Genomic DNA, 17,153 nt, shown 5'->3' on the forward strand with positions numbered 1-17,153 from the left:
ATGCATAAGCAGGGGGAGCTTGTCTGGGCCAAGATCCAACAACTCGTATAATGCAAACATCATGCCGGAAACAGGATTGACCATTATGCAGGGGCCTAGCCCTATTTACGATATATTGGGTCCGGTAAAAAGAGGGGCTGCTGCGTAAGTTGTGGTGGAGATACTGATGTGGAGGGGTTTCAGTTGATAACAGAGTACATGCTATTTTCAATAGGCACAATATATTGGCTAGCTGAGCATCATGCATTTGTTATGGAACAGTATATTCATGACGATGCTTTTGTGAGTCCCACTCGGAGAGCATTTCACTCGCACTTTGAACTTGGTCAACATGATTCTCTTCCTGATAGAAAAAATATTCACTCATCCATCCAGCAATCTCCATAGCGCTCAGCACTTAAAACATGTGGCTGTCTGGGAATTATCTGGTAGGGGTGTAAGAAGAATCTTGTACAGAGATCTTCACATGCACCCATGCATTATGATGGTTACCCAAGAATTAAGAGAGAGACATTTTGAAACTTGCAGAGCTGTACGTGAGGAAATACTTCCAAACATTTCCCCTGGAGCTGTTTTGATTTCTTCTGATGAGGCCCACTTACACTTGTCGAACACTGTAAATAAACAAAATTTCTTCTACTAGGCAGCAGAAAACCCTCAGGAACTTCACAGACAACCCCTTCACACCCATTGTGTGACAGTGTGGGGTCATATTTGATAAAAGAAGATGGCTTAATGGTGACAGTTAATTCAAATCGCTACTGCCACATGATAGAGACTTTCCTCCGACCTAAGGTAAACCCCTGTGTTGGTGAACATGAAGGAGGAGAAATCTGGCTCCAATACGACGGAGCTACAGCTCACACTACTCAGCATTGTCTAGAAATTTTGAGAGAGTTGTTTCCTGGATGTTTTCTCTCTTGTGGAGAAATTGTCAGGTCCTTAAGGCCACCTGGTGGTTTTTTTTTCTTTTTTTTTTTTTTTCTTTTTTTTTTTTTTTTTTTTTTTTTTTTTTCTCTCCTCTCTCTCTCTTTGGGGACACCTAAAGGCTCAAGTGAACAAACATTGCCCCACAACTTTGCAAACACTTAAGTAAGCAATCAGCCAGGAAGTGGCTGCCTGTCCACTGGAAATGAAACAAAGAACATGGACAACTTCCAGAAAAGGCTTTTTCAATGTGTCAAGATTGGAGGATGTCATTTACTGGAAATAATTTTTATAACCAGCGAATGTAAATTGGCATAGTTTTTGTTGTTCACAAATAAAAATATTTTCTCAATACCTTTGTTTGTTTGTAACTACCTTTTGAAATATAGAAGTTCTTTGTGCCATATCCTGTATTACACTCATGCTTCCTTTTAGTTGCATCATAATACGTTTAGTAGAAGAGGCATTTGATAATGTAACATCCATTACTTAGATGGCACACACAAAAAGAGAGAGGTGGGGTTAAACTACACTCTCCTTATGTACAAGTCCATTGCCCAGTAGACATAATAGAGAAATCTGCTGTACTTCATTGCAAGAGGTCACAGAAAATCTGATGAGCACTGAAAGTTACAGATTTCTGCGTAAGCATAATGCTCTCTCTTTTTAATCACACCATGATTTTCTTTAACTTGAGAGATAAAAAATCTGCTCAGAAGAAAAAAATATACAAAGATTAAAGAAATATGCAAGCTTTTGGAGCCAGTGGGTTGAAGGGGAAGGAAGAGGGATGAAGGTAAAGGACTGGCAAGATATAGGAAATGGGGAGGGTTCAGAAAAGTTACCCACAACCCTGGGTCAGGGGAGATTACCGGATGAAGAAGGAAAGACTAATTGTTGGGGACTGCACTGGAAGAGATTTGAAAACCCGAGAGCTTGAGAGTGGAAGATAGGGTAATAAGCAGCACAAAGATTACTTTACAAAACATTGTGGAAGAATTAATGAGGAAAGTCCAGTGCATTATATATGGTAGAGGTTGGGGATAGCAATATCAGGAAATAAAAAATATAGAAAACTAAAAGGGAACAAAGAAAGGAATAGTTACTGAGAAGAATTGCTGAGACTGAGGAAATTAATGTAAATTAAGGCCACGGGGGTGGGAAGAAACAAGGACATGTTGCAGTGCCAGTGCCCAATGCAGAGTTCTGAGAATCTGGTGTCTGGGGCAAGAATTCAGATGGCACATGTGGTGAAATGGGCGCCAATGTCACGACTGTTATATTGTAGAGCTTGTCTGTTCAGGTATTGGCTAGGTGAGCAAGAGTCCTTGCACTCTGTCACTGCCTGGGTTGTGAGCTCTCATGGAAAATGCGCTGGTCGGACGTCATTATGTACTGCTGGGGAAAGTGCAAACTGGGTGCTGTCTTCAGAGGACTTATCATGTGTTACATATGCCATAGCCTTAGGTGCAAGCAAATATACTCGTATGTAATGGCGCAGTAATTAAAGTGGAGAGCAGCCCTTTGTAAATCAGAGAAAAGCAGCATTGTGGCTGGGTTTATTTATTTATTTATTTATGCATTTATTTTACTTGGCAAGATTAGCGCCTTCAGGCCCACTCTTACACCTAACCAGGCATACTCAGATTCAACAAATTTCAGTTTCTACAGAACATTAAGGACATATAACATGTTATACAGTATTTATGTTAAAGAAAAAAATAGAGATTATAAACGTAGTACAATGATAATTATAACAATCAAAAAATAATTATAACAATCAAGAATAATAATAATAATAATAGGGACTATGTATATGAAAGTAAACATATTTTTCTTTTATGAATGTCAGTCCTATTGCTAGTTGGGAATTTTCTCGTTATATTCTTGCAGCTTGTGAGTTATTCTCATCAAGCAGAGTCGTAAGACGATAGAATGGGGTGAAAGAGATATAGAAGAGGTAGATAGGTTAGAGGAAGAGAAATAGAGTGGTAAAATTTGAAGCTATGATGGAGAGGAGAAAGAAAGAGATGAGAGGGGCACAACAATGGTGGCTATACCGTCCCTAATATGTAAGTCTTGAGTTCCCTCTTGAATGTTGAGTGGTTCTGGATAAGACGCAGATCACAGGGGAGCGCGTTCCATAGTCTTATGGCTGAGATGGAGAATGACACGGGTTATGTCAAGGCACAGCCAAGATGCTAGACATATCCGATCTGGTATTGCGGTTGTGGAATGATGATAGGTATTTAATGTGAGAAGATAACTATTGGGGGCACCAGTGGCTAAGAAATCGATGAAGTAAGCACATCGTGTGGAGATCGCGTGCCTTATGTGGGCGTATCCAACCAAGCTGGGAGTATGAAAGACTAATATGATCATACAACTGTATATTGCATACGTATCTAACGCAAGCATTCATCACTAGCTCGAGGCATCTCGAATTTTCACTATTTGTGCTGTGTTGAACTACATCACTGTAGTAAAGATTAGGCAAGACTAGTGTTTGGACTAATTTTTGTTTAACATGGGTTGGAAATATTTTTCTAAATTTTTGAATTGCATGTAGGGAGGAGAGCGATTTCCGGCAAGCTGTGACTGTTTGTTCTTCCCAGTTTAGGTGTTTGTCCAAGATTATTCCAAGGTCTTTTACTGTTTTTTGGTATGGTAGTTGGGTACCATTGAGAAGTATTTGAGGGACTGTTTCGCGAAAGTACCGACTGATTAACTTTGGATGAGATATAAGTATGACCTGGGATTTCTTGGGGTTTAGTATCAGACCTAGGTTCTGTGCCCATCGAGAAACAGAGCAAAGATCTGCGTTCATACTCGCTACTGTGTCAGCAATGTTCTTGGGGATTGCACTTATGTACAGTTGGATGTCGTCGGCATATAGATGGTAGTTGCAGGAGTGAATCACTGAAGAAATATCATTAATGTACAGTGAGAAGAGTAATGGACCAAGGACGGAGCCTTGGGGAACTCCAGAGCGCACATTTTTCCATGATGACTTTTCCGACCCACAAATGACTTGTTGACTTCTGTTTTTGAGGTAGCTGTCGAACCAGTGTATTGCACTGTTTGAGAAATTCAGCTGCTTCATTTTAATTAGTAATATATCAAAGTCAACTGTATCAAAAGCCTTGCTAAAGTCAAGCAGTGTTAGGATGGTAGCTTCACGTCTGTCCATAGCATGTTTAATGTCATCAGTTACTTTGATTAATGCAGTTGCTGTACTATGGTGCTTTCGAAAGCCCGACTGATATTTGTTGTGGATGTTATGAGTTTTGAGGTAATCCGTCAGCTGTTCATGGACGATGTATTCTAGGGCTTTAGATATTGCAGGTAGTATGCTGATCGGCCTGTAGTCACCAGGCGACTTAGGGTTGTCAGTCTTGGGTATAGGTTGAATTAAACTTTCCTTCCACTCAGTGGGATATGTACTACTGACAAGAGACAGGTTGAAGATGTCTGTGATAACTGGAGTAATAGTGTCTACGACGTTCTTAATCATGCCAATGCTCACTCCATCATTTCCTACTGCCTCGGAAGAGATTCTCATAATTGCCTTGTGTACTGTGCCGGTAGTGACATGTTTTAGGAAAAACTTGTCTCTCGAGAGATTGATATCTTGGGGCTGGTAATTTGTCGCTGTGTGGCAGTTTGCAGCTGTTGAGAAGAAATCGTTTAATTCTTGTGCAGACGCTTGATAAACAGCGTCAGCTCTTCGCTTCCCTATACCGAAACTGCGCAGCTTTTTCCACAGTGCAGCAGGTTTTGATATGCTGCATATGACAGAGCGGGCATGTCTGATTTTGGCATTCCTCACGCTTTGCTTGGTCCTATTCCAGAGTTTCCTATAAGCTTCGTACGCCTCGGGAGTTGGGTTACGTTTGAAGGCCCTATGTGCAGCATCACGTTTATTCATTAACTGGCGTAATGCAGTGGTGAGCCATGGAGCGGGAGCTCTCTTTACCTTGACAGTGCATTGAGGAGTATGTTTATCATACAGTGCAATAATTTTGCGACATAATTCCCGAATTTTTCCGTCTAAAGTCGGTTCATTGCTTATATCATGCCAAGGGATGTCTGAGCAATCCTTTTGAAGAGTGTCGTGGTTAACATTTTTTAGGTTTCTGTAGGTTACCAGGTGAGATTTTTCTTTGGTAGTATGCACTGAGTAATTTAAGAATATCACGTCATGAGCAGAGAGTCCCGGAGCGGATGTCTGATTGGCGTGAATTATTTTATCTGGTCGCTTTGTTGCTATTATATCTATGAGTGTTTGGCTGTGTGGCGTGTGATGAGTTGGGTCCAGCGGTGTTAAACTCATATCATTGGAGTGGAACAGTCTCCTTAGTTTTTCTGCAGAGGGAGATTTTAACTGTAAGTCGATGTTTGTGTCGCCCATAATGATTATGTGTTCATACAGTGTCACGAGCGAGGACAGGGCAGACTGAAAGGAGGACATAGCACCGACGTTTGGAGGTTTATAGATTACTCCAATTAGCAGTTTCTGATTTGATGTATTTATTTCGAAAAACAAGAACTCTGCTTCTCCTTCGCCCTTTGCATCCGATGTGCATAGTATAGTAGGTCTCAGATCAGAGCGAACATAGGCACCCACACCACCCCCACGTCGTGTTTCACGATCTGCCCTTAAGAGAGAGTAACCAGTGATTTGGATAGCGTCGGAAGAAATGTTTGGTTTCAACCAAGTTTAGGAACTTCAAAGCGAAGGTCAGGCATATCATCATCATCATCATCATAATCATCATCATCATTTACATGTCATCAGTGCAGGATGGTTAGCTACAGTTATAGACATTCAGTGTGACAGGCAGTTGCATGATAAATTTCTTGATAAAACAACCCTCGCAGAATCATTTAATAATTTTCGTCCTTATAAATTTCCGTAACTTCACAATTTTGCAGCTGTGATTATGTCGATGTTTGTAACTACATATTTGTGCAAGCAACTTTTTTCTACCGCGAAGAGAATGATGTCTACACGTAAAAGCTCAATCACAGCAGAACTAAAAAGCTAATCTTCGACTTAGCAATGCTTGGAAAGTGATACCAGACAGCGATGTCTTAGTGCAAAGCAAAATAAGCACAATTTGATGACACCAAATGTTTTTCTGTTTAATGTGAAAATAAACTAATCAAAAAATACAAGTTGATGTCAGTTTAAACATCGTCCAAAAATTTCATTCATCAGTCATAAGAAATATCATGTTTTGTATTTAGCTGTCCCATGGTCTTTGCCTCATCAATTAAAAGAAATGTAAGTTTCATTCCATTATCATTTATCATCAATGCAACAGTTTTAGAAGATAAATTTGCCACAAAATGCTTTAATTAGCCACAGTGAAATGATACATCTGTGTAGAATTAATGTTAGCGGTCATAGAATATACTTGTTGACAACAGTTTCTTGTGCTGAGGCACCTTGTTGCTGTTACTCTTTCCCTCTTCTCCTCTTCCCCTTCTGTTACTCACCGTGAGTGGCCAGTTGCTCACTGCTGAGGCTTCAGCACGAGCCAGCTCACACAAACAAACAGGTGAACAGGCCTGTTGTAGAGCCTGCTCTGCGACAGGATATAGTGTGTTGTCAGTGTACACACTCTGTCTGTATCCATTTATCATGACTGATAACTTGGTGGTAGCTACACTGATGTAGATAGCCAAACAGTGTGTACATAACATCTGGTACACGTGTGCTGTTTCACAGATGGATTTCCCTTTGATAGTATATGTTTTGCCAGTTACAGGGCTGATATAGGTGGTGGTATGTGGGACAGTCAAAGGGATGGGAGCCGAAGGGTAGGGAAATTGGCGCAGAAGGAGCATAGGGTCTGATATGGATATTACGACCTCCTATACCAACCCAGTAACTGGCAAAGCATATACTAACAAAGGGAGAACCACCTGTGAAATAACACTTGTCGTGTACCAGCTGATATGCAGACACGCATTCGGGAAATAATTCTGGTAATGATATGGGGAGAAAATTGGAAAATTTACTGACATAAGTGATTTTGACAAAAGGCTGATCATACAGCCAGTCTTCCAGGAACAAGCATCTCATAAACGGCAAGTTGGTTATTTGTTTGCATGCTGCTGTTGTGAGAATCTATGTAAAGTGGTTGAAGGACTGTGAAACCACAAGTAGGCGATGAATCATATTATTTGTTACATCAAGTTCAGGGTAGTGTCTGGATACACTGTCATCCAGATGAATGGTTGCTCAGAAATGCACCACATCATGGATACAGACCAGTGGGAGCATTATTATGCTACAAGAACATTGAGCTTGGCTTCGGTGGGACCTGTGATGGTAATCAAAGGCATCATGGCAGCTACAAACTGCCAACCACATAGAAATTTTACTCAGGAAACAACCTTTCATGTATTACATCCTTTCTTCCAGGAATGCTAGTTCAGAAATACATGCACTAGAGCTTCTGTGAAGCTTGGAAGCTAGGAGAGATAAAGTAGCAGACTTATGCTATGCACACAGGTTGTGAGTCTTATCTGGACAGATTGACTGGTAAGAGCATTGCTGATTAAATGCAAGGTTCCAAGTTAATATCTAGTGCAGGGTTTCAGAACAGTGTACATTCAGTGAGAGCAGGTGCAACTGATATTTAAAGGCTCTGGGGCAGAGCTGCCCCAATATATATACTAAAATAAATTTCTCAGTAATGTTACACAAAATTTAAACTATCAGAATGCGTTTCGCATATTTCCCATACAGATTTAAATAATGTTGACCTACGTGTTTAGAACTGTGGATATCTGATTACACACTCTGTTTTTCAGACAGGTAGTAGCTAGTTTCAAGGCTATGCCTTGAAATCCCACTTAGCTCTATGTAGCAGAGCTTTGGGGTATGTTTCCTTTGAGAACAGGTCTGATGGGTGTCTCGAAGGCTCTGGTTTTCAGCCTAAGGGTGTCCTACCAATCTGCACACAATTTTCATGTTCCACTGCTTATGTCAAAAGGGAATGAATACAGGGCTATTACAAATGATTGAAGCGATTTCATAAATTCACTGTAGCTCCATTCATCGACATATGGTCACGACACACTACAGATACGTAGAAAAACTCATAAAGTTTTGTTCGGCTGAAGCCGCACTTCAGGTTTCTGCCGCCAGAGCGCTCGAGAGCGCAGTGAGACAAAATGGCGACAGGAGCCGAGAAAGCGTATGTCGTGCTTGAAATGCACTCACATCAGTCAGTCATAACAGTGCAACGACACTTCAGGATGAAGTTCAACAAAGATCCACCAACTGCTAACTCCGTTCGGCGATGATATGCGCAGTTTAAAGCTTCTGGATGCCTCTGTAAGGGGACCTGCAATGAGCGAAGAAATGGTTGAACGCGTGCGGGCAAGTTTCACGCGTAGCCCACGGAAGTCGACGAATAAAGCAAGCAGGGAGCTAAACGTACCACAGCCGACGATTTGGAAAATCTTAGGGAAAAGGCTGAAGCAGAAGCCTTACCGTTTACAATTGCTACAAGCCCTGACACCCGATGACAAAGTCAAACGCTTTGAATTTTCGGCGCGGTTGCAACAGCTCATGGAAGAGGATGCGTTCAGTGCGAAACTTGTTTTCAGCGATGAAGCAGCATTTTTTCTCAATGGTGAAGTGAACAGACACAATGTGCGAATCTGGGCGGTAGAGAATCCTCACGCATTCGTGCAGCAAATTCGCAATTCATCAAAAGTTAATGTGTTTTGTGCAATCTCACGGTTTAAAGTTTACGGCCCCTTTTTCTTCTGCGAAAAAAACGTTACAGGACACGTGTATCTCGACATGCTGGAAAATTGGCTCATGCCACAACTGGAGACCGACAGCGCCAACTTCATCTTTGAACAGGATGGTGCTCCACCGCACTTCCATCATGATGTTCGGCATTTCAGGAGATTGGAAAACTGATGGATTGGTCGTGATGGAGATCATGATCAGCAATTCATGTCATGGCCTCCACGCTGTACCGACCTAACCCCATGCGATTTCTTTCTGTGGGGTTATGTGAAAGATTCAGTGTTTAAACCTCCTCTACCAAGAAACGTGCCAGAACTGCGAGCTCGCATCAACGATGCTTTCGAACTCATTGATGGGGACATGCTGCGCCGAGTGTGGGAGGAACTTGATTATCGACTTGATGTCTGCCGAATCACTAAAGGGGCACATATCGAACATTTGTGAATGCCTAAAAAAACTTTTTGAGTTTTTGTATGTGTGTGCAAAGCATTGTGAAAATATCTCAAATAATAAAGTTATTGTAGAGCTGTGAAATCACTTCAATCATTTGTAATAACCCTGTAGAGTTGGTGAAACTTTGTTATCGAATGCCTATCCCTGTATATCGCTATTATGCTTTGATGAACCTTTAATTGACGTTTAGTATTATTTTTTTGATAGTGTTTTTGACAGGTTTTTTGTTTCTGCCACTGGCTATCTATCTACTGCTGGAATAAGTTTGGAAATGTCTCAACAAGAGTACGTTAACATAAATGTCATCACCTAACGAGAATTTCACAACTGACTAGAGAAGGAGTGCACAAAATATACCTCATGTGCAAAGTATGTCCCGTTACTTTAGTTTCCTTGCTTGCTGACTATGGCTAATGTGCGTTATCAGCCAGTGTCATTTTGTGAGTGTATTAAGCATGAGTACAAACACAGCACAGTATGAATTCACTGTCCAATTTTGTCAGGTAAAATTTTGGAACATGCAATTAGGACGACATTGAAGAAACTTGGTTCAATGAGACTCGATGTAAATATGAATCAAGAATTAAGACAGTGTAAATCCAGGCAAGAGTACACACACTCTTTTAACAGAGAAGTGCACAATGCAGCTGAGTGGTTGTGTGCACTGTATCACTTACAATGCATAGTTTTGTAATACACAAGTGTAAATATGACAAATACAGTCTGTACATTTCCATGCCAGTTGCTCATGTCAGCCAGTCACAGCACAAGATCTGTGACATTGTCAAAACATCGATGTATCATCATGTGAACTCATGAACACCACAGTTTGAGTGCACAAAGCATTAAACTTCTGAAGTTCAGAAATGAACAAACAAAAAATTGTAATCACGCAATGAAGCTGATGTACACCGCATTAAGGGTACAGGGTACTTATAAATGGTGGAAAATAGAATTTTTTATGAGTTTATTAAATTCTATAGTCTTTCCTGATTACATTGATATATGCATTATAAGGTTTCAAATGAAAAATGACCTATATATACACCAAATTTTGAAGTTATTGTCGTGTATGCCGCCACACCCCCTTTATTTCTGTTACAGAAACCAGAATTATTTTGAAAGGAACTGTGAAATTTCTATTTCCAGCAATTATACGTATGATACATTGTATATGTTGGTAACAGTGCAGGTTTCTAGTGTCTGTAAATGATTATCTTTGCTAATATTTACTTTTGTTTCTCTGAAGTAGTTTGTTCGCATGTTATTGAATGTTTGTTGTCCAAGTGCTACATATATTTGTGGAAGTATACCCTTTAGTGTGCAATAAATATGAACTATGCCACGCATCAAGAAATTCAATAAAAGGAAATTCCGTGGTAACGAATTCACAGACAAAGCAAGCCACACTGGTGAAAGTAACCTCTGTATCAGTTCTCTAGGGAAGAAACTACGACAATGCACACCTCCTGGTGATTCAAATTTTTGTGTTAACAATGATGCTGTTTGTAGTGGATTTGTTGTTGTTGTTGCCGTGGTCATATTATCTTCTTTGATAAAGGAAGTGGAATGTAAACAATGTGATGGTGTAGGCTATCTGGAAATAACTGACCAACAAAATAGCAGGAAGCGTTTAGTGTCAAAATTAGTTGCTCTGTTTAGATCCTGCAATAAATCTACCTCGAAAATGACTTTGAACATTGTGCATAATTCATGTGATGTGAATTTGATGTTAGTGTATGCAGAGCAAGCAATAGAAAAAGGAAAAAAGGCTGCTCAAACGTTTTGTGGTTTGATGGACCTTCCTCCACCTCCCAGTAGGTTCAGCAAGTACATAAAAATACTTTTAGGTGCCTTGATCGTTGTGTCTAAAGGATCTATGAAATGTGCAGTAGAAGAAACTGTAAATATTAGTGGAACCAGGGACATTGCTGTTGCACTTGATGGGACATGGCAACATTGAGGACTTCGTTCCTTGAATGGTGTTGTAAGTGATACTTCTCTGGAGAATGGAAAAGTTGTTGATGTTGAGTGCTTATCTAAGTACTGCCACACCTGCCATGGTAACACTAAAGGACATATTGAACATAAGTGTTCTAAGAATTATGATGGTTACAGTGGAGGTATGGAGTGTGACGGAGCTCTACAAATATTTCAGAGGTCAGTGCCCGTTTATAACATTAGATGTACGAAGTACCTAGGCGAAGGGGACTTTCAATAAAATTAATGAGTTCAATGTTTATGGTGATACCTTGGTAACAAAACTGGAGTGTTGTGGACATGTGCAAAAGAGGATGGGTGCTAGATTGAGGAAGCTACAAAGAGAAATAAAAGGACACCCACCTACTCAGGGAGAAATGATCATCATAATAAAATAAGAGAAATCTGAGCTCGATCGGAAAGATTTAGGTGTTCCTTTTTCGCGAGCACCGTTGGAGAGTGGGATGGTAGAGTAGTAGTAGTATGAAATTGTTCGATGAACCTTCCCCCAGGCACTTGGGTGTGAATTGCAGGGTGGCGATGTAGATGTAGAAAGTTGCTATCTGATGTAAAATTTTTGTTTAGCCGAGACAGATTGACAGAAACTGAAATAGGCCTTCTTCAGTGTTATTATGGACTGGCCATTAGATGAACTGCACCTCTGAATGATGTTACAGCAATGCTGTATGGGCCACATACTTTCATAAGTTGTCCACAGATGACCACCCTGTTCACGGGCTTTGCCGTAAAGGGGCAGATTCTTGGTGTGGTTACCAAAAATCAAAAGAAAGTGGTCAGATATGCCACCATAGACATCCGATTCCTGAGCCTGTTATGAATGAATAAAACCAATTTTTAGAGACCTGAGTGACCCTGTTTTGCTTAGTAAATGTCTTCATGGGGGTACTCAGAATACAAGTGAAAGTTTCAACCATTGCAGATGGGAAAGATTACCCAAGAATGTTTTTGTAGGACTAAATACATTAAAAGTTGGTGTACTAGATACAGTGATACGTTTCAATGAGGGAGTGATAGGAAGGTTGGAAGTTCTGAGAAATTTAGGCATAAAATGTGGCTCTAATATGGAATATCAGTTGCTTACGTGTGACAGACAACGGGTGCATGAAGCTGAAAGATACGCTCTTCAATTTACCAAAGAAGCAAGAAGTGCTAAAAGGAATGCCAAGAGAAAGCTTGAAGATGAAGAAATGCTGCAGGATGAAGACTATGCTTCAGGAATGCTCGAGGCACAGTTTAATTGGACTCATATCTTCATTTGCAATTTCCCGCATGTTGCATTTTTACAGAATTCAGGTACAAATATTTCCTTAAGTTTACAAAGCACTGGTCTAATTTTTTTCTGTAACTTGCAATAGTCCATACTTATGCAGTAGACATAAGGTTTATTGCACAATCAACTAAATTATAGAAAAAATAACTTTTTTATTAGGAAACAAATTATAAAAATTAAAATGTAAGATGTGATATTTTTTATCCTTGTAATATACGTAATAGGTGGAATTAAATAGGTCTATAGGTCTAATACCTCAGCCATCATGTCATGTACATCTGGTAAAAATTTAGTCTCCTTCAAATATATAACATTGGATTAAATGGTACCTCAATTTGAGGAAGCATTTTGGGAAAAAATTGCATCAATTCCTTTGTGATTTTTTTTATTAAACCTAAGAAGGTTCAAAAATATTCAAAATACTGCTAATTTGTTTAGAAAGTTTGCTGCATTACCTGATATCAACAAAACTCTGCAAAACATATACATTATAAACAGTGCCTGAAATAAATAGACGTTGATTTTTACATAATATTGAGCCGGAAAAGTACACTGTATCCTTAAAGCTCTCTCCAAAACGTATCTTTTATTTTGATTTCTTGTGGTAAACTGTCAGAAAATGTGATGTTGGAGGATAAATAAGCTAACTGTAGATTTTGTCTTGGAGTTAGCATTTGATTTTATTTAGTAGCTGATTGTGATACGGGGAGAAGATACAGTATGTAAACATTTTGTTAGAGTGTGAGATTGTCTTTGCCCCCCCCCCCCCTCTAAAATTTGGTTGTGGTGTGACAGATTGATCTGCAGCGTAGCCTTAGGTATAGGTTAGTTCCGATTGATAAATGCTGCTGCCTTCCACAATACGGAAAGCATGAGCCATGCCTGAACTAGTGTGTTCTGAAAACTTTGTGTTTGTACTTTTACCTAGTATTTTGCTTTAACAACAGTTGCCCTGTTCTAAATTCAAACTCTTGCTGTATGTCTTGTAAAGAGTTTAAAATCCAAGAACTCTTCATAATTTTTCTATTGTTTAGTTTTTGTATTTTGCTAAAGGTAATATTGTTACTGTACAGATAATTGGTGCTCCAAACACTTATCTATTAAATGTAAATAACACTGATATTGCCTAATGGGATTGTCTCTTGTATTTCTACTGGCAGACGTCAGCTGATGGCTGCCGAAGAGCATGTGCGGCAACGAAGTCGAGCAGCGGAGGGCCGGTGGTCATGTGACAAGTGGCAGCAGTCATCTGCTGGTGTTACAACAGCAAGAGTCCTAGCTGCACTTGATGCTCTTGACAGGCACAATTTTGACCGTACTGATAGCACTAACTGCCTTGATACACTTTACTCTAAAGTTTTCTCACAGTCAACCACAGCAAAAGATGTCCAAGCCAGCCCCAGTGTTGATGTTCGAGAAGCCAGAACAGACAATGTGAGTTTGTACTTCATGGTATAAAAAATGTTTTAAGTTAACTTGTCTTTTTTTCTTCTTTGATGTAGTTCAGATGAAAATTCATTCATAGAATAAATATAAAAAATATTTAGCAAGTTCAGTCCTGGAAAGTCCCGTATGGAATGCGTATAATGAAAGGAGTAGGGGTAGCCACTCACCATATAGATAAGGTTTTAATACATGCACACATAGATACATGACTACATTTCCCATCCTCTCTTGGTCTGCATCATCATGAAAATGTATTCAGTGAACAAAATTTAACTGCATTTGTCTTTCTTGATCAGAAGATGATGAGAGTGACACTCACTGAAACATCACACCATTTCAAGGAACTCATCAGGCAGAAACTTGAGAATTTTATTTTAGTTCAACTTGCCAAGAAAGAGAACAATCTTGTTTACAATCCTACTTATGTGTATGTAGACTGCTTGGTGATTCAGTTATACTGTGAGTTGGTACTTTTACTCTTTACATTCTTTATAAGAGGTTTGAGTGTCTTCAAAAGCAATTTAAATGAAGGTTAATTTAAGAGAAAGGATAGACTAAAACCACTATTATATTGGCAGATAGCTGGAGGTAGGTAAGTCAGAGGCTTGTTGTAAGGTTTCATGGAGTCTTCGCAAGCATGCTGCCTGATCTTACGTCTTCTTGGCAATATATCAGCAACATAATGTGCCCTCATACACTACGTGATCAAAAGTATCCTGACACCCCCAAAAACATACATTTTTCATATTAGGTGCAATGTGCTTCTACCTAATGCCAGCCACTCCATATCAGCGACATCAGTAGTCATTAGACATCGTGAGAGAGCAGAATGGGGCACTCCACGGAACTCACAGACTTCGAACATGGTCAGGTGATTGGGTTTCACTTTTGTCATACGTCTGTATGCAAGATTTCCACACTCCTAAACATCCCCAGGTCCACTGTTTCCGATGTTATAGTAAAGTGGAAACATGAAGGACAAGTACAACACAAAAGCGTATGGGCGGACATCGTCTGTTGACTGACAGAGACTGCTGACAGTTGAAGAGGGTTGTAATGTGTAATAGGCAGGCATCTATACAGACCACCACAAATGAATTCCAAACTGCATCAGCATCCACTGCAAGTACTATGACAGTTAGGCGGGTTGTGAGGAAACTTCGATTTCATGGTCAAACGGCTGCTCAAAAGCCACACAACAGGTCGGTAAATGCCAGATGATACCTCGCTTGGTGTAATGAGTGTAAACATAGGACGATTGAACAGTGGAAAAACTTTGTGGAGTGACAAATCATGGTACACAATGTGGTGATCCGATGGCAGGGTGTGGGTATGGCAAATGCCCAGTGAATGTCATCTGCCAGCATGTGCAGTGCAAACAGTAAAATTCGGAGGTGGTGGTGTTATTGTGTGGTCATGTTTCTCATGGGGAGGGCTTGCACCCCTTGTTGTTTTGCATGGCACTATCACAGCACAGGCCTACATTGATGTTTTAAGCACCTTCTTGCTTCCCACTGTTGAAGAGCAATTTGGGGATGGCAACTGCATCTTTCAACACAATCGAGCACCTGTCCATAATGCACGGCCTGTGGCGAAGTGGTTACATGACAATAACATCGCTGTAATGGACTGGCCTGCACAGAGTCCTGACCTGAATCTTATAGAGCACTTTTGGGATGTTATGGAACACTGACTTTGTGCCAGGCCTCACTGACCGACATTGATACCTCTCCTCAGTGCAGCAACATATGGAACATATGCCTGCAAGAGTGGAAGCTGTCATCAAGACTAAGGGTGGGCCAATACCATATTGACTTCCTTCAGTACCATATTGAATTCCAGCATTACCGATGGAGGGCACCACAAACTTGTAAGTTATTTTCAGCCAGGTGTCCAGATATTTTTGATCACATAGTGTATGTACTGTGAGTACATCAGAGACCATGGTGTTGATGATGATAGTGATTTACTTAGTCAAATATTGTGTCAAGAAGAGCAGTACAGGTTTGCTGTGTTTATATTAAGAGGAGTTATTGAAATATTTAGTGAATGGCAGTATATTAAATTGATAGCCAGGATTCACAGTGGTCTCTCTGTTTTTACAAATTATACACAATTAGGGGTAAATCAAAGGAAGGATTAGCTCCAGTAGCAGTGCATTAGTACATGGATGTAGAGGCTGTCAGATATATAATTCTTATGAATGGAACAATGATTAAGAAGACTGACACACAATCCTTAGAATCAAGCAGGTTGGCAAAGAAGCACTAAACAGTGATTGGAATAAAGAAATCAGAGGCCAAGAAAATTTTCCTCTCCATTCCTTGTTATCACTAGTGTATGTACTGATCATTCTTTAGGATAATGTATGAAATGTTCCCACCATCCATAATTACTTGCATCAACAGAAGCATCTTCAAAAGCATGTATTTTGTAAGCAAGAAGTGTTCACATTAATGTTCCTATAAATAAGTCTCTGTCTCTAAAAGAAAATACTATTGTAATGTCATTCAGTGTCCACAAGATACTAAAAAAGTGTGATTTATTATTGACAGACAGCACAACAGGATGAACCAATTGTCCAAATTCTTTGCGAGTGGGCAGTAAGTAATAAGCGTTCTGGTGAACATCGTGCAATGGCTGTTGCTAAATTGTTGGAGAAGCGTCAGAATGATTTGGTGTTAGGTGATGCTGATGGACCTGATGAGAAAGATTCCGTATCATCAGCAAATGGTGCACCAACAGGACTTCCAGTTTTTCAAAATCTACTCATGAAATTTCTGGATAATGATGCCCCTGTTCTAGGTAAGCCTGTTTCATAATTTGAACATAATACAAGATATTTATTTATCATGATTCATATTTTCGGTACTGAGACAGGTATAACAATATTATCTAATATGTTTTGGTCTTATAAATATTATACATTTGCCATATTACAAGGCCATGCTGAAAAGTAATGCCTCTGAATTTTTTATGTAAAAACTCATAAAGCTTTCTAAATAAAACAAACGTTATTGACATTCTACATGTTTATTCTTCATATCTACATATTTATTTCTCAACATAGTCACCATTGTAATGAACACATTTCTTCCAACAAGAGACCAGTTTGTTGAAACCACCGATGTAAAATGTTTGACTTTATTGATGAACTCGCAACATTACCTCTGCTTGCACTGCTTCGTTACTGTCCAAGTGAAGTCCGCAAAGGTGTTCTTTAAGTTTTGGCACCACATCAAGACAGTATATAGGATGATTGATGGTAGTGAATCCAAG

General features: G+C 39.7%; 1 protein-coding gene across 1 annotated transcript in view; it reads left to right on the forward strand.

Annotated features, from left to right (window-relative positions):
- The window catches only part of LOC126237131 (mediator of RNA polymerase II transcription subunit 12), a 400,411-nt gene that overhangs the window by 74,128 nt on the left and 309,130 nt on the right, over positions 1–17,153 (forward strand). The window contains exons 10-11 of the mRNA XM_049946952.1: positions 13,589–13,862; positions 16,430–16,679. Coding sequence (XP_049802909.1) covers positions 13,589–13,862; positions 16,430–16,679 — 524 coding nt within the window. The remainder of the gene's footprint in view (positions 1–13,588; positions 13,863–16,429; positions 16,680–17,153) is intronic.

The sequence above is a fragment of the Schistocerca nitens genome, chromosome 2, assembly GCF_023898315.1.
Source record: "Schistocerca nitens isolate TAMUIC-IGC-003100 chromosome 2, iqSchNite1.1, whole genome shotgun sequence".
In the NCBI taxonomy this organism is placed as follows: Eukaryota; Metazoa; Arthropoda; class Insecta; order Orthoptera; family Acrididae; genus Schistocerca; species Schistocerca nitens.